The sequence below is a fragment of the Branchiostoma floridae genome, chromosome 7, assembly GCF_000003815.2.
Source record: "Branchiostoma floridae strain S238N-H82 chromosome 7, Bfl_VNyyK, whole genome shotgun sequence".
Lineage (NCBI taxonomy): Eukaryota > Metazoa > Chordata > Leptocardii > Amphioxiformes > Branchiostomatidae > Branchiostoma > Branchiostoma floridae.
In genome coordinates this window covers 3,483,015-3,507,455 of record NC_049985.1, presented here as the reverse complement: position 1 = coordinate 3,507,455, position 24,441 = coordinate 3,483,015, and the positions used below count along the sequence as shown (strand labels likewise).

At 39.7% G+C, this 24,441-nt stretch overlaps 1 protein-coding gene across 1 annotated transcript in view; it reads left to right on the top strand.

Annotated features, from left to right (window-relative positions):
* The first annotated feature begins 5,298 nt into the window (after positions 1-5,298).
* Positions 5,299-24,441, top strand: part of LOC118419309 — a 151,804-nt gene continuing 132,661 nt past the window's right edge. The window contains exons 1-3 of the mRNA XM_035825669.1: positions 5,299-5,313; positions 5,535-5,645; positions 6,621-6,816. Of these exons, the coding sequence (XP_035681562.1) occupies positions 5,299-5,313; positions 5,535-5,645; positions 6,621-6,816 (322 nt within the window). The remainder of the gene's footprint in view (positions 5,314-5,534; positions 5,646-6,620; positions 6,817-24,441) is intronic.

Below are 24,441 nucleotides of genomic sequence, written 5' to 3'. Positions count from 1 at the left end.
CAGAATTCTCCAGAATTCTGGCTCAGGTTCCAGAATTCTGCAGAATTTTGGCTCAGGTTCCCAGAATTCTGCAGAAATCTGGCTCAGGTTCCCAGAATGCTGCAGAATTCTCCAGAATTGACTTTGTTCCTGGAGACATCTAATTGCATTCTACATATTAATTACCTTTCAATATACATTTTCACAAAATATCTGATATATAGGTGTAGTCTGTGAAAAGCTACAACCATTAGTCCAAAGTGCTCTGCTCAGTCCAATTCTAATCTGCTCGGTGTTATATGTAAAGGGCAGGTAGTTAGCTTGAGTTACCATCAACTTGTCCGATGTATAGAGCAGTTAATAAGAGGTATAGTTAAGTTGTCTGACATACAGAGGCTAGACTAGACTAATAAGTGTGAGTCATTAACTTGTCTGATGTACAGAGCATACTAGTAGCTAGTGTGTGTTATTATTAACTTGGTTGAACAACAGGGTAGTTAGTGTCAGTTATTATCAACTTCACTGATGGATAGACAGGCATGAAAAGGCAAAAGCAATTACTTATTCTGGTGTTCCTGGTGTGTATCATAGCTCTTTATATAGAGAAGCTAAAGATCATTTCCAAATGATAATAATTAGGGTATTCCAATTTTGTGTTCTGATGTTCATACTGCTCTAAGGAACACATGCTTTAGGCTGGTAATGCTTTGTTGAATAAACTGTAGAAATGCCACATTGAAGCTTACAGCCTTTTTGTTGATTTCTGAAGAAACATGGAAAAAGCCAAGTGATTTATTTCAGATTAAGAGTGCTCAAATTGTTATGTCACCATGTCTTGATATGTTACATCCTATTAAACTTGTACTAAGCAAAGTTAGTGGACAAATAATTTTTTGGGGATATCATTAGAAGTGAGACCAGTTCTTAACTTTTACATGCCAACAACATTCCCACCATTGCCGTACTGATCTCTCTGTGTGACCTGTGAAATGACCGTGTCCCGAGGTTTGATAGACTTTTCTGACCCTCCATCACAAACAATTCCTTCCCCTCACTCCTCATGACTTTGTTCAATCGCTTGTTAAGTCCGGCAAATGGACAGTCCAAATTGGAAGGAGCGGCAAGGGCCCGACTTGAAAGGAATTCCACAGCTGGATACAGAAGTGGGCAGGTTGCCCAGTCTTGAGTTGCAGCTGACATCGACGATCACATAAATCACTCACACTGAGGCCCTGTTAGAAACTTCTACTCCCATTTAGACTAGCGTTGCTCAAAAGGAGGCAAAATGATTGCCACTTTGTCTGGCTCTGTTGCACATTGTCTCTGATGAGGAAACTGCCTTACGTCATAAGAAATGGCGTCGGACAAACGGCATAAGTGTTACTAGAAGCAATAAGCAGGAAACTTCAGTCAATGAAACTAAGACTTAATAATCTTCAAACAAGTAAAGCAAAGTCTAGTTTTGGAGCAATCATTTATGGTAGAGGCAGTGCAGGCCTTTTTATTAGATAGCTCCAAAAAGCAGTTAGTGTGCAATAGAAGGGGTTTGCCATTGTTGTGACTTAGTGCACTATAACCAGCTGTTGTTGAGTATCTACTGTATATATGTATATACAAATTGGTTGTATGGCACTGGAGAGTTCTTGTACTATCAAGTCAGAATTCATCTCCAATAGAGATTCTGTATGTTGAAAAGAGAACAAAATATACATACTTGTACTAGTGGTAATCCAAAGTAATGACTACACAACACTTTGCGCATTATACATGTATTTGGCACATTTTCAGTCAGAGCCAAATGCAACATTGCAAGACCTCTCGCGACCCCGGAGTGCCCGGCAAATGTGCAGTAAATCATAAAAGATGGCCCAACCATGTAGCTCTCAGACTTCCAATCATTCATCCCTCCTGCCCTGACTCAATCCAAGACCAAGTTCAGACCCTAAACTGCGATTACTGCCGACAACATGTCTGTCTTCCCTGATGGCAATTTCAGCTCTGCGTTCCTCTTAACCTCCTCCTGACCCTGATTTGTCATCACGGCCTCAAAGATTCGGAACGTTTCGGAAGGTAGTCTTGAAGTTAGGGTTGTGGACTGAGTCAGGGCTGTTTTTTTTATGTACCACTCATCGTTTGGGAGCCCATGTTGTTGACCTTCCTTGTTAAACATTCCATACATTTGCAACTGTTAAAAGATTCAGAAAGTTTTGAAAGGTAGTCTTGCAGTCTGGGTTGTGGAGTTAGCAGGGTTGTAGCCAGCCTGAAGTCATTTTCCGTCCCCCCAATTTTGAATCCTTTCGTGCGCTCAAGGCGCAACATTCCTAGGGGGGTCCAATTTTAAAAAATTCGGGTCTAGATTACACAATTTTAAAATCCAGACCCTCTGAAACACTATTTCTGCATTTTGAGGTGTAAATCTTACTGTTAGACTTAGCTGTTCAATGGCATCTGTCTTAGTGAAAAATTACACAAGGGAGACAGTTTTATTATATCTTTACACATTGATTTTTGTCTGTAACAGAGAATGGAATGGGAGACTTTTTTCCGTCCAAAGCTGCAAAATTCCGCCAAAAGGATGTAAGGACGGATGCTGGCTAGAACCGTGCCCCAACGTCTGAGCCATCCCAGTGAAAGACAACTAAGAAACCCAACACTACAGATAGTCTGCTCCAGAATTCTTTGAAGATATATAATGTGCACCTTTATCCGTAGGGTAACCTATGAGCGACAATACCCTGCCATGAGTGAGTAAGAGAACATATATCAAGTATATTCATTGTGTTTACCCACACGGTATTAAGGGATATCAAGTTGATGGACGGCGGTTTAAGTTGTACTATTGTAGTTTGAAACTATCATCTGACGACCTAATATCCTTTAATACTCTTTTTCGAAAGCAATGGATATAGTTTACCCTGTGGATAAAGGTGAACTAATGTTATAAAGCTTTTTTCCTAGATACAGCCACACACTTGCAATGAGAGGACCCCAACGTCTGAGCCGCCCCAGTGTAAGTTATGACGCCGCCTGTTACAAATGGACTTGGCATTTGGCAAGAATTGCCAGTTAACGGAGCGATCCATAATGGATCGACTGGCCCCTTGGGTTGAGAATCACTCATCCTACACACTCTCCTGAGCAGGCAGAATTCCTCCCTCCCCAGTCTACATCAAACGTCCTTCATTCCAGCCATCTTTCAAGGGCAATACCAAGTCAAGTCGTTTGTTCTTTGATATAAAAAAATATGTTTAACTGGGAAAAACATACTGTAATTCACTTTGTCTTCACGGTACCAAATTTTCACGGTCTGGGAAAATTTAACTTGTTCTCAGAACTTAATGTTCACTGTCGTGACAAGTGCGCATTAAAAAAGGCTGTGATTTATTTGTTATCAGTAATGATAAGTTCACGTTATAGTCGTCACAGTGAAAACCGTGAACATAACAGTACATTGAAAATATCAGGAATTACAGTAGTACTTTATTTCCCAAGTCAACATCAAATGTCCTTATCTCCAGCCATCTTTTAAGGGCCATACCAAGTTAAATCATTGGTTCTTTGGTGGTGTTAACAAGATATGTTAAACTGGGAAAAATACTTTATTCCCCATGCAGTAATCAGATGTCCTTCATTCTAGCCCTCTTTAGTCCACACCAATTTAACTTGTTGGTACTCTAATTTTTTCAAGTGAAAGTGCAGCAATCAGACATTATATAAGCAACGGGCAGGTAAAAAAAAGAATATGAATATGACACTGTATCCACTTCATAAAACCAAGGCATAAACTTGGTCCTCATTCTTTGTTTTCATTATGTTTTTCCAGTTAAGCATATTCTTTTTATGTTTTTAAAATCCGATAACCAACCAACCAATTAAATTGGTATGCCCTTAAGTCACTGATTCTTTGATGTCAAAAAGATATGTTTGACTGGGAAAACATTACTTCATATCCGTGAATAACTTCATCAGGTTGGCAATTATTCATATAGTAAGGTTCTTTTAGCACAACCAGAAAATAAGTTACATCCAGAGTCATTGACAGAGAGGAAAACAGAAGAACTCGATGGATTAAAGAAGCAGTTTGGATCAGAAAATCAGTGCCAGTCATGAACAGAGATGAGGGGGGATACAAGCTGAGCCACGTCTGGGACGGCATTCTTGCTGCTGCAACGCCACCTACATCGGCTATAAGTAGCAGCAAGAAGTAGTTCCCGTCATTCCACCCTGATGATGGTGTCTGACAAACACCGAAACGTTGGGTGTAAGTTATTTTCTGGTTGTGCTAAAAGAACCTTACTATATGAACATTACTTCATTCCGTCCATTCTTAACCCACACCACTTTCATGCAATGTCACCCTCTCCTGATGAGGAACAACAAACAATAAACTCAGTTCCCAGAATTCTGCAGAATTCTCCAGAATTGACTTTGTTCCTGGAGACATCTAACTGCATTCTACATATTAATTACCTTTCAAAATACATTTTCACAAAATATCTGATATATAGGTGTAGTCTGTGAAAGGCTACATTAGCATTAGTCCAAAGTGCTCTGCTCAGTCCCATTTTAATCTGCTCAATGTTATGCATAATTTGATAACAAAGCCTTGGGAGCAGGTTTGTGTCTTGGTGGACTCAGTTTATGAAAAGAGTATAGACTGTCATAGTGAGTTATCAGTCAAATTTGTATATAACAGTACAACATCATCATGACGTCTCATCAATTTGATTTATTTCTCAGATATTTTAGATACATCCTTAACTGGAAAACATGTAGAAAACAAAGTGTTGGTAGTAATATTCTCTCGCTAGGATACCTAAACACATCCTATATGATCTTCGTTCAAGAAGCCAAGCCAAGAGAGAGACACTCAGTCATATTGTTTTCATGATATACATGTATCTTCATCTTACAATGTCCGAGAGCCAAAGAAATGTGCTGGTGTGGCCTTAGTGACAGAGTGTTGGGGGCAACTCGCAGAGTCGTTTTCGTAAACGGAGTTGGCAGGCATTGCTGGTGGCAGCGAGGAAATGTGAGCGAAGTGTTATTTTCAGGGGATTAACTCCTCACAGCCGGCTGGGTGAAGGAGAGGGGATGCGCGTCCAGTGCGGGGTGGAAGATGGACTGCACAACTGTAAATCTCTGTGCAGAGGGTAATTAACTGAGTCTTGCTCCTCTAGTGGAGGTTGGTTAGTTGTAGCCTGGTATCCAGCCGTAACATAGCTCCCGAGTCTCTTCTCTCCTCTTTGCAATTAAGTTCTTTTTCTTGTAGATTTTGACGGATAGGAGAGGGGAGGCGTGTCCAGTGTGTGGTGAAAGATGGGCCAGAGAACTGTAAATCTCTGTGCGGAGAGTAATCTGACAACTGAGTCTTGCTTTTCTAGTGGAGGTTGGTTGTCTGCTTGGTGAGATCTAGAGTTAGCCAGGCCTTGGAGTTGTTAAGTCTTAGCAGAAAAAAAATGTTGTGTTTTTAGTTATGGTCCTAAAAAACTTAAGGTCTGAATTAATTTTAAGTTAGTAGAAAATTTCATCATTTATTTTTCTTTTTCTTGTAGATTTTGATGGGTGAAGGAGAGGAGAGGCGTGTCCAGTGTGGGGTGGAAGATGGGCCAGAGAACTGTAAATTTCTGTGCGGAGAGTTTTGCTCCTCCAGTGGAGGCTGGTTGGTTGGTTTTTGGTGATATCTACACTGTTAGCCATGCCTTGGAGTTGTTAAGGGCTAGCAAAAAAATTGTTGTGTTTTCAGTTATGGAAAATTTAGTAGAAAGCCTTAAAGTTTGAAAGTTTGTCATTTAGAGCTCTTAACAATTGCTGGCCAAAAAGCTAGAGTTGGCAGGTTTCGTAGTGCCGTTCGAGTAAACAAATTGTTTTTCCTGGCTAGTCTAGAACTAAAGCTGAATCTGCTTTTTCTAATTTATTCGTTTTTCTCCTGACAAATGAGGTATTTTAACTGTAACAGGTTTAAAACTGGTTAAAATCGGTGCTATATAGTCAAGCTATATTTCCCCAGAAGTTAAAAACTGTTGCCAAATGGTTAGTGGTATCTGTCCAGGGTGCTGAAATGTTATTTTCATTAGTACTAATTCAGGTAACCAGCGGTTTGTGTGTGTTTGTTTGTTTGTTTGTTTGCAAAGAATTGAAACTGAATAAACCCTTCTTCATCATCAGCATTATCATCTAAGGCCACAGAAATTCATTTTCTTAGCTCTTGAACATTTTAAAGTAAAAGTTAGCAAGAGATCAAGACAGAAACATAAGGCTTGGAGAAAAGTTGGCTCCCTGAAAATGCGTGCACCAGAAGCAGCTCTCAGATTCTGTTTTCAACATTTCAATGAGATGTTTTGATTTTGCATCGCACTTGAAATACAAGAAACACACACATGCTCTGTAAAACATTTTTTTACCTCCATTTCATACATTAAATATAGAGGTGACAAACAGAACCCAATAATTGTGTATATCATACCAGCCTGAGAAAGCCATAAACATGCACTTTTTTTATAGGGGAGTGAAATATTCCCTCTACTCAAGGCCCAGGAGATGACTCTCCTGTTTCTTTTCATCCCTCAAAACAGTCATTAAGCCACTTTTCTCGCTCACTTAACTCAAAAGTGCTCCCCACACTCCATTTTCCCATCCAGATTGTCGATACAGAAGCCTTGCAGGCAGTGTTGGATGGCGGTGGTAGCGGTTCCAATCCATCCCTGGCCGTGGACGTTATTGGGGAGGTGTGGGGCTTTGGATGCTTTATGGGGCCAATTATGGGCATGGACTACCGCCACCTGCAAGTCTTTCTTCATACAGACATGCTCGCTGATCGGATAAGTACAGGCATAAGTCAGGACTAGTAGAACGATGGGAGAGACTTGATGTTACCTCCAACTGCAAGATAATATCTTTGCAAAACTCATACATGCTTGCTGATTGGGTAAGTACAGACATAAGTCAGGACTAGTAGAACAATGGGAGAGACTTGCCATAATCACTAAGTAGGTTTCCATACGAAACAAAGGAGACACCACAAGAAAGACACACATAAACAAGCAATACAAATATCAGCTTGGAGACAATTTTGAAAACTATATATTTTTGCAAGACTGCCTAAACCCATACATGCCTGCTGATCAGTTAAGAACAATGGGAGGACTTGCCAAAAACTCCAAGAAGGGTTCAACACAATGTCTGAGACAATAGGAGAAACCACAAGAAAGACATGCATGAACAAGCCAAACGTCTGTCAGCTGGAGACAATTTTCAAAACACATTTTTGCAAGACTGCCTTCACTCATACATGCTTGCTGATCGGATAAGTACAAGCGTAAGTCAGAAATACAAGAACATTGGGTGGACCTGCCGAAACCTCCAAGAGGCTTTATGTACAATGTCATATATATATATACGAGCAAGCCAAATGTCTGCTCAGAGAAAGTGTTGAAAATATATTTCTGCTAGGCTGTCATAACTTATACATTCTGGCAGATTGGATAAGTAAAGGCACAAGTCAGGACAACAAGAATGATGGGAAGACTTCATGTTACCTCAAAGAGGGTTTCAATCTGATGTCGAAACAAATTTTTGCATGACTGCCTTAAGTCATACATGCTTGCTGATCTGGTAAGTACAGGCATAAGTGCAGTAACCTCTAATAAAGAAGTTTTCTGTATCTAGACATACATAAACAACGTCTTCTTGGAGACAGTTTTCAAAAGATATTTCTGCAACACTGATCAAACTTGTAGAGGTGAAAGGAAGTAGATTTCAGAGGTGGTAGAAGCAGTCATTTATTAGATATGATAGACATTCCAGGTCGTGGGGTCAATGGAAGAGTCTACTATTTTACTGGGAGGTATTATTTTTGGTCTGTCTGTCTGTCTGTTTTTGCAGTTCAATATAGAAAGTTTATTCATTTGGCAAGTTCATGCCTGGAGGCTAATTGCATTTACATAGTAGAAACATAGGGAACACTAATGTGACAATGGACAGTGATAAACATTATTGTAAAAAGAGACTATTCGAATATACATACTAGTGTTGGCTATTTCTAAACAGGTTGGGTTTGACTTCTTTTTTGGAAGCAGATGAAAAGCCCAACATTTTCCATATCCTCAGGTCATTATTGTATACTGACAGAAAGTGATTAATGGGCAAATATTACACGTATGTTGATCAGAACCATTTTTCAAAGATGATTAACTTGCAATTAAGTGAGAAACTGTGAATATTTCACTGAGACTTGACACCTCCAAACTCTTGTTTGAAAACTCATGTTTAAGGCTTAGCATACTGTAAATGCAGAAAATTTCGCGGTGGTTTAATGTTTGGGTTTTTCGCGGTGGCCGCTTTACTGCGAATCTAAAACCACCGCAAACATGACAGTAAGAGACTACAGTGCATCAGTGCTACCAAGAAATTAAAACCACCGCAAAAAGTCCTTTTTCCCGCTACCGCAAAATTAAATCCCCGCAAACTTAAATGCATTTACAGTAAGTCATGACTACCAGAAAGACATGACAGACTTTGGGAATCTTCAAGAAGACATATGACTTTCTTGCAAGGAACAATAACTAGTACAGATTGAACGAGATGGATTATCTGCTACTTTTCAGACAGGGATTTTATGCAGAGGACAAAAGAGTGATATGCTGGATGAAACTTGGCTTATGTCCCAGAGTTGAGAACACTTTGTCATGATCTTTAGGGATAAGAGAAAACAAAATCTGTAAGAAGTTTCATTGTTTCCTAATCCAAGCTTACATGTATGTAAGAAGTTTGAGCAACATGGAAAACTTGAGATACATGATGTATTGTACAGAAAATTACAAACCAGCTATCAATTTACCAAAGAAAGGCTTCTCCTTTTATGTGATTAAGAAATATAACTCATGACACTTAAAAAGAAGGCCCAAACTGAAAAAATGCAAGATCGCTTGACATGACATGCTAGGAATTTTTTTAAATGTATAAATCCCTTACAATAAATGTATAATATATTATGCTATATTCAAAATGCATTGAATTTCTTTTGACATGTTTATTTCACATTCTGCACAGTCATGTGATGGAAAACCATCACTAAGAATCTTTCTCAGCTATACAAATTTTGAGTTGTCAGCTTTTCAAATTGCTGTATGAGCTCTTTCTATAGCTCCAGACTCCAATACACTTGACAGCAATATCAATGTGCTGTAACTTGAATAATGTAAGGTTATGTTACAAGCTCACTGCTACAAACCCAACTGTTAATGTTCGCTGAACATCCTTAGCCCTGCCATCTGCTGTTAGGCCACACCAATTATTATTTTGTTTCTCTGACTTTTTTTATAGTGTTATGACTTACATGTAGCAAGAGGACACCACCTAAACAGAGAGCTTGGAGGATAACTTCTGATTAGCGTACATGTGTAGCGTGCGTAGTCCAGTGGTTAGCGACCCTACCTCTGGAACCAGAAGCCATGAGTTTGATTCCGGGTGTGTCACTCACCTGACATTTATGCTACTGGAAAGGGTTGAAGTCCTTTGGATGGGACATTAAGCTATAGTCCACTGATTATTGTGCTTGTCGAAAGAAACTAGCCTAAGGGAAATTTTCCTGACACAATGTACATGTAAGTACTGAACATCGCATCTATTTTCTCTGTCATGACCAGCGGAAGAAGGGCTCTTCAGTGAACTAAACTGGTTTGAGATAACTTTGAATTCACTTTCTTTTATTCACTTTAAGGTACACACTTCCCCTCAGACTCTACTGTAAATGCAGAAATGTTTGCGGTAGTTTTATGTTTGCAGTTTTTGCGGTGGCCGCCTCATCAGAAACTTAAAACCACCACGAACATTCTTCCATTATAGTTACCGCAAACATTATAGTATACCACTGCAAACACTCCATTTTCCCGCTACCTCGAAAGTAAATCCCCGCAAACTTAAATGCATTTACAGTATTTTGATATTGATCTTCCATGCAGTTCAACATTTTTTTTAGATTCCAGAACCAAATAACAAAATTGGTGTGGCTTCACCAGAATGATGTACCGTTATGTCACACAGCCATCCCCACAAGCCCTAACAGTTAGTGGTCGCTGAGCCCCCTAACCCTGCCATCTGTGATTCGGTCTGTGTGGCGCAGATAACATGAGTCAGACTGAACATTGTCTGAAATTACAGACTGACCGGATGCCCTCCCAACGGGTGGTGCTTTATCATTTTCAGTCTGCAAAAAAAAGAGGAAAATGTGTTCTACTCCAGTGTATTGAAGAGTTATCCTGCAAATCAGTAAACGAAAGTGACATTGTATAATTAATTAGTTACTACAAAATGTATACAGAATCTGTGTCATGTTGTTTCGAAAGTCTGAAGCATTACTGTTTATTTAAGTCTGCAAAAAATTGAAAAATTTGTGTTCCAATCCTGAGTACTTACTGAAGAGCTCTCCTGCAAATCAACTTTCTCTGACAAGATGAACAAGTGACATTGTACAGTTACTATATATGATATCAAATGTTCTGTGTGATGTTGTTTTTCAAAGTCACAAAGTATACCTGTTTTTCAAAGTCACAAAGCATATTAACTGTTTGGTTCAGTCTGCACAAAAACTGAAAATGTGTTTCAGTCCAGTGTAGGTTACAGAGGAGTTATACTTAAATTCAGTTCAGTTGAATAGGAAAATTACATTGTTTTGTTATTTTCTAAAGGTACAAAGAACAGCAAAACTACCAATTTCAAAACCTTTATCTTTCACTGGTCGTGACAGAAGATGACAGACACTAACAGTATCTACAGGTTTGTAGTACCAGAGAAATTCCCTTTCGCAAAGCTTTTGCAACAGGCACATTATGGAACAGTGAAACATGATTAACATTCTTTCCTTGAGACTATAACGTTAACCCTTTTCAGTATTGCACAGAAGTCATGTTGGCTGCTCGAGCAGAGCAGCTAGGATTCAAACTCCAAACCAAAATGTAGAGATGTAGAAATTTGTGTCTACACTACAACGTGTTTTTATTTTCAAAAACATGGACTGTTACATCTACATGAGCTAGATGGGAAATTTTACCCTTTACCAAAACTGACCTTTGCAAGGAGGGCAGTCCCAATGATGATATGACATTAAGGTGGGCCATGGGTCTTCCCTTGGCAAAAGCTTAGTACTGGGATCATGTTAAGAACTTTATAATACAGGTCAACCTTAATCCAAAACTATTGAAGCCATTTGCAGCATACATTTTGTAATAATGTAATGGAAAAAAGACAGAACATTTTCAGTACCTGTGATACGAATCAAAGTGTTAACTTTCAAAAGACAGTAGACAAATAACCATAAATGATATTGTGTTGCATGTTGTTCAATAGTCAAAAGATTGACAATAGTGTCAATCATGAATGGATAAGAATCATGAAAAAACTTTTTTTCAGGAAGACATGCACTCTTTCATTTGATACAAAAAGTTTGATTTCTACCAGTCTTGGATCTGATACTGGTAAAACATCAACAAGTCTAGAAAAACCAATAAGCGACAATCTTTAATTCCTTTCAAGACAATTTTCTCAGTCATCGATTCCTGAGCGCAAAGTAGGCCAGATCAGAGCACGGTTCAACTGCAGGGGCATCGTCTTATTGAACCAGAGATTCTTATTCATCTAAATATCAAAACAAGTAATAAAACTGACAAGGTCTTGTCACCCGACATGAATCTTCCATGACTAACATGTTAAGATGCGACAGTTTCAGTGAACCTTTATCGTCGTTGTTATATAGATGGTTATGGGGTCTGACAGGTCACTCATTGATTTAGCATGCGCTAGATTTCATAGCATAGATAAACAGTTAAGGCCACATCAATTCAATTTGTTGGTTGTTGGGCTTTTAGAGATAAAATGCTGAACAGGCATGGAAACAGAATTGGATGTGCATCGATAGAGATTAGACATCCAGGTAATAAGATAAGCCAAAAAAGCAGCTACTCAAGCAACTGGATATGGTTTTGGAAACGGTCAGACATTTTAGATATACAGTCAAACCTGTATTAGGGGCCACCTCTACAGAGGGGCCACCTGTCCATAGTGGCCACGTTTTGTCCGTCCCTTGGGTATTTTATCTACAAGTTACCACCTCTATACAGAGGCCACCTGTCTATAGTGGCCAAATTTGTCCGGTCCCTTGAGTGGCCGCTATAGACAGGTTTGACTGTAGTATCCACCATCTTTCGTCAGTGATACTGAAGTTATCTGGAAGAAACAGGTCTTTTATACCCTATGAATGAAGACAATTTTTGATGTCCAATAGGAAACCTTGTAAGAAAAATTCTAATAGAAAACAAAGGTAAGACAAAGTCAAGCTGAAGACAATTTTGATTCCAATGGGAAACAAAACTAAGGATTGGATGTAAAATCGTTAAGTTGCTGCAGTGAGTGAATAAACTGATATGCTAACTGTCCATGGTGCTAAAATGCTTGCTGTTGTGGACATACATCATTTCAGCTAGAGTTGATGTGTTTACAAATATCATGCAGGTGTAATGTGATGCTTGTGTGCTGGATTACCTGAGGGTCAGAGGAAGGTGTGAGCTATCTATAGTGAATGGCTTTAACTAACCACAGTACTTGATACGCCGCTGCGTATTCTATTACTGTAACTGTTATTGTTATTGGCTGACTACCCTCTCCTTACAGCATAGGACCAAGTTGACAGGAGTGCAAAATAGGTGGGGCTAAATTGCAAGGGTCTGAAGCAGATGCCATTTGGCGCTAACTCAGGTGACGTCAATATGACAGTAATTGCCATAGGACTACACTCACGCTGGGAAGGACCACTACTCTTTAAGTGTGGTAGGTTCTTTACTGTGTGGGGTCATGCATTGCAACAAGCAGGGTGTTCAATTCATAACCCAAAGGTTCTGGGTATGAATACATTGATGTGCCTCCAATCTTATGACCATAGGTACGGCACTTTACATGACTTTCCTTACTTTACTCAGGTGAAAAGGAGTACCTATAGCTTTGGTCTTTCCCTTGGATAGGACATTAAATAGAGGTCCTGTGCTTGAGGAGAGTCACACCTCAAGCATGTAAGAGAACCTACCACATTTATCAAAAAAAGTAGGGGTAATTCTTGGTGTCAGTGGATCAAATAAATCTGCCCAGATATGCAGCTTGTACTCTTCAGTACAAACCCGATGTGTAACGCCATAAGGCAGTTTACCGGGTATGCAAGACAAACAAAAACATCAAGATTAGCGATCAACAGCTGATGAACAAGACTGCTCTAAGGGCAAACAAGGTTATGAGATGGCAACATGGTTATGAATGTGCAAGTTCAGTAACTATTTGAACCGACAGTAGTAGTATCCAGTATTTGATTATACTGTTGCCAGAGTCACTGACTGACATACACATGTAGGTGTATGCAGTACAAACAAACTATGGTATGCAGCCCTCAAGTGTGGTTTCTCTTTCAGCAAAGGTCATCATACTGCTCAAACTGGAGCACTTGACAGTAATGACTTCCGTGCAATTTTCGGGATCGCCCAAGTACTGATGAGCTGCCCTTTGAAGAACCCTGACTGCACTTTTCTCTGCTTTCTCAAAGGAAATCATGTTCTCTGACTCCCATTGCCAACGTCTTCAAGTTTCATCCCCAGTGAGTATAGACTTCCTTGACTTACAAGCAGTCTATTCACTGCCTTTCTTCAAGGGGAAATCAGCTCCTCCGTCTTTCCTTGTCAAACTTTTCAAACTCTTCATTCCCATTGGGTATCCACTTCCTTTACTCGCAAGAAGTTTATTTGCTGCCTTCCTTAAAGGCCTCTATCTCATACTCAACATTCTTTGAGGTTTGAATTACATGAGGGGCCATGCTGGTTTATTTCCTTGGTCCCTGTAGTATCTAGCAAATATTGCAGGAAATAGGGAGGTTCAATGTTACAGTTGTAACTGTATTTACAGCGTAAAACAAGGCTCATCAAGGCATGAACCTTTCTTTCCAATTTTTCCCTTGACATTCATGATGTTTTTCCAGTCAAGAATATTTTGGAAAAACCAAGAACTAACAAATCGAATTTATTTAGCCTAACGTTCATGGACCATTGGTTTGTAACCTTGCTGCAAGACCAGAGGGTTAAGAGTTTAAATCCCATCTGTTGTCACTGAACCATCTTGTACGCCTCTTGAAAAGGTCTGCAGTCCTCAGAATGGGATTATGTCAATCCGTGGTCAACTCACTGTTGATTGTACATATCAAAAACATTGAGTGGAATTTGCTTAGCATATTGACACTGTACATTTAACAGTAACTCTCATACATTCTGCCAGGCACACTAAGACATCTAAACTACGTTATCAAAGTTTTTTAAAGAATATCTTGAATACTAGCATATCTGAAGTGTGAATCTGATGATGCATCAGTAGATCTCTTTAAATTCAAATTCACTGTACAGTTTCTTTTGATGTTTTGGAACCAGGGTTACCCTGTGAGGTTATGAGAGCTGACGTTACACAGTACATACACATATCACCTGTCCTTCCAGTCACAACCAGAGGAAGATGAGCTTTTCAGTAAGCTAACCTGGACTGACAGACCTTTCCATTTCCAGTTCTGCCCGATCGCTCCAGAGAATTACCTTTCTGACTCCATTGATGAGCAGGTAGCCTGTCCACGACCCGAGCCAGGACCAAAGAGCCTCCTATCACCATCTTAACCTTCTCTACGCTTCTGCTCAAGCGCTACAAAGAACAACTTGGAGGGTAAGTAGCCGTACAGAGGCCATTCTCCAAGCAGAGGTTGGGTCGTGGAGATAGTGGTGGTCAGGATTTTTACTGGCTCACTTCTGTGAGGCGAGCCAGTTGTAATCCCAACCACTGCTATCTCCGTGATCCAACCTCTGCTTGGACAATATACAGAGGCCAACCCAATTTGATGGATTGTAATGGTACATGCATATGTTAGTTTTGGTCCCCCTGGTGTGTGACATTGTTACTGCACCAGAACCTCATTGTTCCTGCACCAGAACCAGTTTCTTTCATCACGTTTTTCCAGTTAGGCATAATCTTAAAAATCTACGAAACAACAAATCAAATTGGTGTGGCCATACGGAGACTGAGATGATGACATGTACTATACAGCACCAGTGACACATGCTAACCCTCCCAGTTGCTGCTCCATCAAGTCCCATCACACTCCCTGCCATACAGCAGGACCTGCTCATCACCCGTCTCACAAATGTTGCTGACAACATCGCAGACACCATTAACACTTACTGCTCACTCTATTGAGTTCTGCCACTCCCTGACATTAGGCAACTTGAACTTGATTTTATGGGTGGTATGCTTTTGAGGACTCTGTGTAAATGATAAGCACTATTGACTGAGGAAAAATGATGCTTGAAATAGAAATGTTACGAAGGTTGCAACAAGAATTAAGGCGACAAAAAGTAAAGGTAGGTGAAGGCCTCTGTAAAGTTCTGCCATCCGTAACGTTATGCAAGTTGAACTTGATTTTATGGGTGGTATGCTCTTGAGGCCTCAGTGTAAATGATAAGCACTATTGGCTGAGGAAAAATGATGCTTGAAATATAAATGTTACAAAGGTTACAACAAGAATTAAGTAGAGGCAAAGTAAAGGTAGGTGAAGGTAGTCCAATAGTCAATAGCTTCTATTTAGTTCTGCCATTTAGGTACTTAGTTGATTTTGTGGGTGGCATGCTCTGGAGGCCTCATATCTAATGCGGCAGTGTGAATGATAAGCACTATTGGCTGAGGAAAAAGGATGCTTGAAATATAAATATTACAAAGGTCATAACAAGAATTAAGTAGAGGTAGAGTAAATGTAGGTGAAGGTAGTCCAATAGCCAATAGCCTCTATTTAGTTCTGCCATTTAGGTAAGTTGAACTTGATTTTATGGGTGGCATGCTCTGGAGGCCTCGTATCTAATGCCTCAGTGTAAATGATAAGCACTATTGGCTGAGGAAAAATGATGCTTGAAATATAAATGCTACAAAGGTTATAAAAAGAATTAAGGAGAGTAAAAGTAAAGGTAGGTGAAGGCCTCTGTAAAGTTCTGCCATCCGTAACGTTAGGCAACTTGAACTTGATTTTATGGGTGGTATGCTCTTGAGGACTCGGTGTAAATGATAAGCACTATTGGCTGAGGAAAAATGATGCTTGAAATATAAATGCTACAAAGGTTACAACAAGAATTAAGTGAAGGTAAAATAAAGGTAGGTGGAGGTAGTCCAATAGTCAATAGCATCTATTTAGTTCTGCCATTTAGGTAAGCTGAACTTGATTTCATGGGTAGTATGCTCTTGAGCCCTCAGTATAAATGGTAAGCATTATTGGCCTAGGAAAAATGATTAACAAAGGTTATAACAAAAAATAAGTAGGGGCAAAATAAAGGTAGGTGAAGGTAGTCCAATAGCCAATAGCTTCTATTTAGTTCTGCCATTTAGGTAAGTTGAACTTGATTTTATGGGTGGTATGCTCTGGAGGCATATCTAATGCAGCTGTGTGAATGATAAGCACTATGAAATATTGATATTACCAAAGTTGTAGCAAGAATGAAGTAGAGATAAAAAAAAGGTAGGTGAAGTTAGTCCCATAGCCTTTTGCAGGCTTTAGGAAGTACACAAACTGAGGTTGTTATCCACTGTGCCTTGGGTATCCACTGTGCCTTGGGCATTGGGTACGGTGTTGTATTAGAGATAGCACTGAGAACTAGTAACCAGGCTTTCATTGTTGCATTTGGACTAAATACACAAATAACATATCAGGCCACACCACCTTAGTTTGTTGTTTCCTGGATATCAAAAGAATAAATGCTTAACTAGAAGATCAACATGAAAACTTGCTTTGAATTCACTTTAAAATGTCAGAGAAGCAAGGTGTGGCCTTAAGCTTTTCATCCAAGTTTTCCTCTACTCAGTCTCCTCCATCCTGTTGCAAGCATTCTTTGATCCACAGCAACTTGTTTTTAGGGAGAACACAATGTCACATTATCATGTACAATGTACTTGTATAAGTAATGTATCCTTGCCCATAATCAACTCAGGTCAGCAAGATGATCATCAGGATGCATGGAGAATGTCGTCCATAGATTTGCCCTCTCCATCAGCCGTGTTGTCTTATGTTCCAGCATATGGACCGGTCACCCGAGGCAGCCCCTGGTGACCCTCACGTAACGAGTGACAAGATTGGACACTACAGTGTAATCATGGTTTCTTTACTGTATATCTTGAAACTTTTGCATTTTTTTTCTGCAGTGAACTCTAAATGGCAACTGTATTACACTAGGCATGGACCTGCTGTATCAGGTTATCAGATTTTTAAAGTACCTGGTACTTAGTACCTGGAAAGGTATAATGAAAGCAAAGCTTGAGGACCAGATTCATGCCTTGGTCTAGTGAGTTGTGTAGAGTGAATACAGTCATGTTGAGGTTTGCCTGCCTGCCTGCCTGCACTGTGCTTGTATGATGACTACTTTCAATGCCTGAGAACCATGATTCAACCCAAGTCTAAAGCATTGTAAAAAAACACCCTTTCCCTCCTACTGACCTGCAAAATAAAACCAACATGAAAGTAAAGAAATTTACAGTATCCATAGTGTTAAGCTAAGCACCAAAGATTTCAAACCTTGTCAAAGAAGGGACTGGCCCCTTGCTCCTCTCAGTCAGGACTCTCCACGGTCCTTCTTTAGACTTGAAATTCTGGTACACATGCAGCAAAAATCAGAAAATACGGTATATTAAGCCATTCCTGACCCACTTCTGGGTCATTTATCACCCTTAAAAACTGCCCACCCTGAACTGTAGTAATAAAGGCCGTGACCTACATTACCCTTACAGCCTTGTTTATTACCCCGTGTAATGAATGTGCAAATATTTTTCTACACAGCAAATATCAGGGTGGCAACAAGCTGGCGTATGTAAGGCCACACCAATTTATCGCTTTGGTTCCTAGACAATTCAAAGTGAAATCAAAACAGATGGACATTAACAACGAACAGGGCAGGGATGAAAACTTCAATATGATAGTCACTGTACCTTACTTCCTGAATTGCTAATGCGTCATGATCACAAAGGATCAACAAGCATTCTGACTCCCTACCAGACTTTATTCACAGAGGATTCTGCATTTTTGCAAGCTGCAAGTGACCTATAACATCGACCCAAGGAGAAAAAAACTCTAGAAGAAACAAGAGGAAAAGCTCTTCACTGAGCTGTTATATAATTGGTGTATTCTTAGAGCCAGTATGTATCCAATCTTAGTAATGATGCTGTTTTATGTACTCAAGACACCACCTCGAACGCAAGACCCTCATTTTACGTCCCCTCCGACAGTCAAATGCAATCCCTTACAACATGTCCGAGCTGAGCCGACCATAGGATCAAACCAGACCCACACATCCCCAGAATCGGATTCAAATGGTCAAGCAGCAGGGTTGCATTACTGCTTGTGGCACAGAGACACTTCTTCTTTTACACATTGCTGTGTGGGCAATGACCCTGGTGCTGAAAGCTGTGTTACACTGTACCTGTACATACTAGTACTGCACATCTTGTCTTTCCTGTCACAACCAGGGAAGGATTAGCTCTTCACTGAGCTACAAGGTATACTTCTTTAAGACTTCTTTCACTTTTTTTCATTCTCTGCTTTTCACTGCATCAGAATGTCACTAAAGTAATTCTCTTTCATTTCACTTCAAAAGGACCATGAAACTAGGGCTCAATGTTTCGAAATTCTGTAACTTTTTCTCTTACGTGGCATTAAGCAGTAAAGGGTGCTGTTTTCATAGATTGCTGTTAAGACCACTCTTAGTTTTCATTCTCTGCTTTTCACTGCATCTGAAAGTCACTAAAAGAATTCTCTTTCATTTCACTTCAAAAGGGCCATGAAACTAGGGCTAACATTTCGGTAACTTTTTCTCTTACATGGCATTAAGTAGTAAATGGTGCTGTCTACCTAGATTGCCATTTCTACATAAGGCTTTCATTTACTGTCATTCTTCTTCTTTGAACTTTTCTAGAGGATTTTGATGGAATACTATGGACATTACTTTTAGCAATAAATTTTGCTGGAACCATCTTTGAAATCAAGAAAAGCAGTTTACATTCTAATCCTTATAAGCCATCCCAATGCTCTCTTTCAGCGTTGTCCTTTACTCCTTTTCAGCTGATGGCAGTGGAAGCGCCTTGACATTCAAATACATCCCTTTCATCTCCAGAAACTGTTAAGATGAGGCGTCTAATCCCCTCCTTTAGTCAAGAAGCTGTTGAAAATTTCATCAGAGAGGATAATTCCCGGAGCTTCCTCTAGATCAGCAAAGGACAGTCGCTGGGAATAATCTATCCGCTCGTTCCGAGCGTACCAATCTCCGAGGCTGCGACAGGTTTCAGACTTCAAAGTCGGTCATCCTCCTAGATTAGAGTGTAAGACTCTGAATCAGTGATGACAGCCATTCTTCAGTTTTTATTGATCCTGGAGCGTCCGAGGAATACCAAAGCACACGGATGACAGATAAGGTGCGAAATGTGCCTCTCTTTATTGCTGTCAGGGGAATATGTAAATTTTACTGTCACACAAGAAAATGCTGGTGTGTGCTGTTTACGGTGCAATTTTTCTGCTTACACAAATGTGACAAAAGAAAAATTGGTGCACTGCATTTCGTCTCCAATCTTGTAATTAAGCCTGCAATACACATGTCAAGTGAAGCGCCTATTCTATCAGATGAACCAAAGTGTGACACTCTAATGCTTCAGTTTGAAAATGTACCAAAAAAGAAGAAAAAAATTGTGTAAGAGATTATGCCATTACTATCAAGATTTAGTTGAAAAGTCCACTTTTCCTATTTTGATATCGAGTATTACCAAGTTAGATGGTTTTAGATGAAAAATTCATTATATTATGAACAGGAAAGTATGTTCTACGTTGACCATCATGTGTGACCACAATGACTTTTATTATTATAAATTTTGAAATCTATCACACTTCAGGAATTTATGCAGATTCTGGTTGTGGTATTTGGGCCAGAGTGGGGTGCACACAGTTTTAAGGAGTGAACACAGTCAGCTGCATATTTTCACCCCAATCTTATTTTCGTGATGTTCTCTTTTCCTAAATCTTAGATAAAACCAAGAAATTAATCTGATATGGCCTCAGCTTAGAATAAAATATGCATAGGATGTGTAGCTATAGATGACAGTGTGCCATAATGGTTGTCCCTATTATGCTCAATGACAGCATTGTGATAGGACTATTACAGGAATATCCCATTGACCCAGTTCTGTATTCTCCAAGCAGAGGTGGAGTCGGGGGGATTAGTAGTGGTCGGAAATTTTACGGGAGCGAGCCAGTAAAAATCCCAGCCACTACTAATCACTATAACCCAACCTCTGCTCGGAGAATACCAATTATTTCTGTTTCCTTTTCTTCCTCAAGCAGATTGCATAGCTCATTGCTAAGCAATCCTACACAGGGTTGACAGTCCCCTTGTACTACACCCACAATACACCATACCCAAACATTGCATCATCGTGTGCAGGAACAACTGCTACAGGCTCTAGTTCTTCCCTTGGACCATCAGAGAGTGGTGTGGCAGAGGCAGGGTCCCTCTCCAGGTTCAAACTGAACTGGCAAGGACCATGCTGCATTGAGCCACCCCTACACGTCCTTTTATACAGACAATTACATGAGTAACTAACCCACTAAATTCACTTCTCCTGTCCTTTGCATACACAAAACCAGTTTTTCATGTTCCTTAGCGTCATTCCCTTATTTCCCTTTGTTAACTTTGTATGGCTCACTTGACAATGTGTTGATGTCAACACATGCCCAACTGCCAATAATCTTTTCTTTAAGAAGCTTTAGGCAGGAGGAAAGAAGGAGAAAAAGAAGTCTTCACTTACATTACGTTCTACACTTAATACCACAGTCTAATAGATTTGTGCTATCAGGCTGTAAACATGTAGATTTAAGCATGAAAGCTCATCTGTGTTGATAGAATACATATTGAAAACTTCAACATGTAGATTTAAAATAGCTGATTATCTTCTACAGAATATGGCATGCAGGCAGCTTAACAGTTTTGTAAGGAGGCCATTGATTAACATCCACAGTTTATGTCCTACTCTCACACATACGAGCAGTTGCTGTCCTCAAAAACATGTTCAAACCAAAGCTGAAGTTAGGGGGACAACCCTAACGGGTGTTGGAACTTAGGGATTTTATGTTTCATCTTCTTAGTACTTTAAGTTCACTGTCCTCAATTCAAACACTTCAGTTGAACCGACACATTGCCAGCAAATTCTAAGATTAGCTCCGCACAAATTCATTCTCTTTCTAATTGTGGCAGTCAGATTCATTAGATCACACACTCATCAGGCCAGCTCTAAAAGTTCCTTCCGTACTCCAGAGAGGTGTGCCAACGAAGCATGCGAACGCTAATGTGCTTTTTAGTAGTCTCCGCGGGACGCTGTTCGCCGTATTTCCGTCAACTTTCATCTGATCATGGTGGCTTTACAAGGCTGGCAAATCCCTGGGGCTAACTATCACCTTGCTGTCCAATCCTCAGGAGAGAAAAGAACCTCCTAATGTCAAAGGACGCTTGGGATGTCGAGGGAATACACGACTGTTTCAGTTAGGCGATGTTGTAATTGTCCACAATGGAAAGTTTCTGTCAAAGGAAGGTGCTGTCATGATGATTTCATTAACACAGCAGAGTAGTCAGTCACTGGAAATGTTGGAAATCTTGTGGGGGTTCGAATTGCATGGTTTCTGCTGTGACCTCTTCAATGCGATAAACTGCAGAAATGATAGTTCTGTCTTCTGCCCACCTAGCCTAATGATCGCAACTGCAAAATGAAAACAACTGCAAACACTCCATCCTCTTCCAATGGTGGAATTAGATTGTATCTCTCTGTATTTGTCCAAGTTAGAGATTTTGAAGGGCTGGGCAGTTGTCCGTTCTTTACAGCAAGCTTCAGGCCAAACCAACTTTATTTTCCAACCAAGTTGCTTCAAATGTTGATGAATGTGCTTGAAAAATCCATAAATCTTCCCTCTGACAGTTCCTTTCCAGCTTCTTTCCCAATAGCATTCTTTAATAACACATAACATAAAGGGGAATCTGAAAATCCCCATGGCCACTATCTCCCCCATTGTTTTATTGCTTTTATAGATACCCATTTCCTTTGAAGATTTTATGACACACTTCCGAGCGACTATACAACGGCGGACTCATTTGATGAATCAAATTCAATTTAAGAGGTGTGATGCTATGGAGCACATCCAGATAGTCAGCTGTCACAAGCTGTAACTGTCACAAGGATTATCTCCTTCCCTGGAGTGTCATTTATAATGATGAATGGGCCGCGTGGGAGAGGGAGTGTCTTTTTAATGCAAGCCCTGGAGAAGATTAGAGATATCATCAACTATGGCTAGCACATCCAGTTTTCTGGGTAATCCGTCAGTTATATTGGCACAGGAAGTTTTTCATTTTTCCTTCGGAAATAATAAATTGACATGTCACCTGATGGATGAACTAAACTGAACTGAACCAGATCACATTGGTCATATCTGGCCTAAAATGAAAGGGAACACTTACAACAAACACTATACAAGACAATTACAATTCAATCTCTACCACTGGATAGAAAACGTAGATTTACTTCTCAACATTTCGAGTGACATTCATCACTTTTCTTCAGTGTCAGAGATTGAATTGTATTTGAATATTGTTTACCTGGATGTCTAACCTTCATAAACGTTACTTTACAACTTGTCACACAATATTGCATAATGTTGTATCTTAAGATATTTAAATCATTACCAGAGAATCAAGCATCATATCAAAGATGAATTCTAACCTCATGTATGGAGTCATCCTCTTGTGTTGATCCTGGAGCAACTCAGTTGCTGCAGAAAGCTTCTCGAATCAGCACTCCATCCCCACACAATGCAGCCCGACACCTTCAGCCTGTAGAGATAGTTCAAAAGTATATGACATGTACGTATTGCAAAATTTTGGCACTAAAATAGTTACTATTCTTGATTTCAAAATGCCAGGACCATTCAGATTGACATTAGTAAGTAAATTTGAACAAAATTGCATCATTTTCTATTCATTTCAAGCCCTGAAAACAACATAAAAGCAAGCCATGACCAAGTCCCATTATTGCTACCAGAAATAAGCCAGCCACAGAATGTTATTTAATGTTTTAAAGAGGTTCCCAAATCAACCATTGCTGTCGGTTATCTTCCACACTTCTATCTACCTACGTAGTACCTACAGTGTGTAGTACCTTCATCACAAGGTCATTGGGGGGACTAGCTACCAGTAGTCCCAGTCTCCAGGCTCGTCTTTCCCTTACCAAGCTTCATCTGGATAAAAGAAAACAGAAATAGGTTGTCAACGGGTAGACTTAACTTATGATGTAGAAAAAAGACCCAAAACTATTTCTCATATAATACAATACATACATGTACATTTTCTGCATGTTTAGCTTTTAGATAGCAAGTGTATTTTCTTGATTAGATTGCCATGGTAATGCCAAACATCATCCTACAGAGAAAGATAAAAACTATGGACACTGTGTTTTGTTAGATAGATTGCCATAGTTCAGGTGACAAAGAAAACTTTACAGATTGTTGGATTGATTAATAGCTTGTGCCTTGTTCATGTACAAAACGTACCATTTCAAACTCTCTCTAATGCCTTTCACTAATGCCAAGGTTGTGCATGAGAAGGAAAATAAGATTGAGTAACATAATAGTTGTCTTCTCAATTACATTTGCATTATGCTCTTGAGGTGATGAGAGAAAACTCATGCCATATGCATGTGCATGTACAAAATGCGCAATTTCAAATCATCTCTATACATCTCCCCTGACAAGTTCGTGCCTGCAGAGAAAAATAAGAGCAACTACTACAATCACTGTAACAGTGTCTTCTCAATTGGATTGCCATATGCTCTTCAGGTAATCAAAGAAAGCTTTATGACTTTGACAAGATGATCCCTCCCTACAGATAGGGTTACGTGCGACGTGGCATTTGCTGAAATGTCAGCGAGACCTCGTCACCGAGAGGTAAATGCCACCCATAAATGAAAGACACGGAAGGAGCAACTTTCAACTTTCCCATTTCACGAGCGCGGCAATTATGTGCCTCTCACATTAAACTCTGCTTAGCCTTTGTAGAATCATTGTTACTGATGTCCCCCATTACTGCATGTATCCCCCATGTCTACAGTACAGTCATCTATTTGTTGAATGTCTAAGGTATGACATTTGCACAAGCTCCTCTTTGGAGGCAACAACCCATTTGGTCAGGAAAGTAAGAAGGTAGTAGCATTATCTTAAAAAGTGATTGTACAAAGAACAGTTTAAACTTCAGCTTAGTAGGAAATTTGAAAATCAAAACCCAATCACTGAGAAAAGTAGGATGATCCTGGTATAAAGTAAGCATCAATATTTGTTAT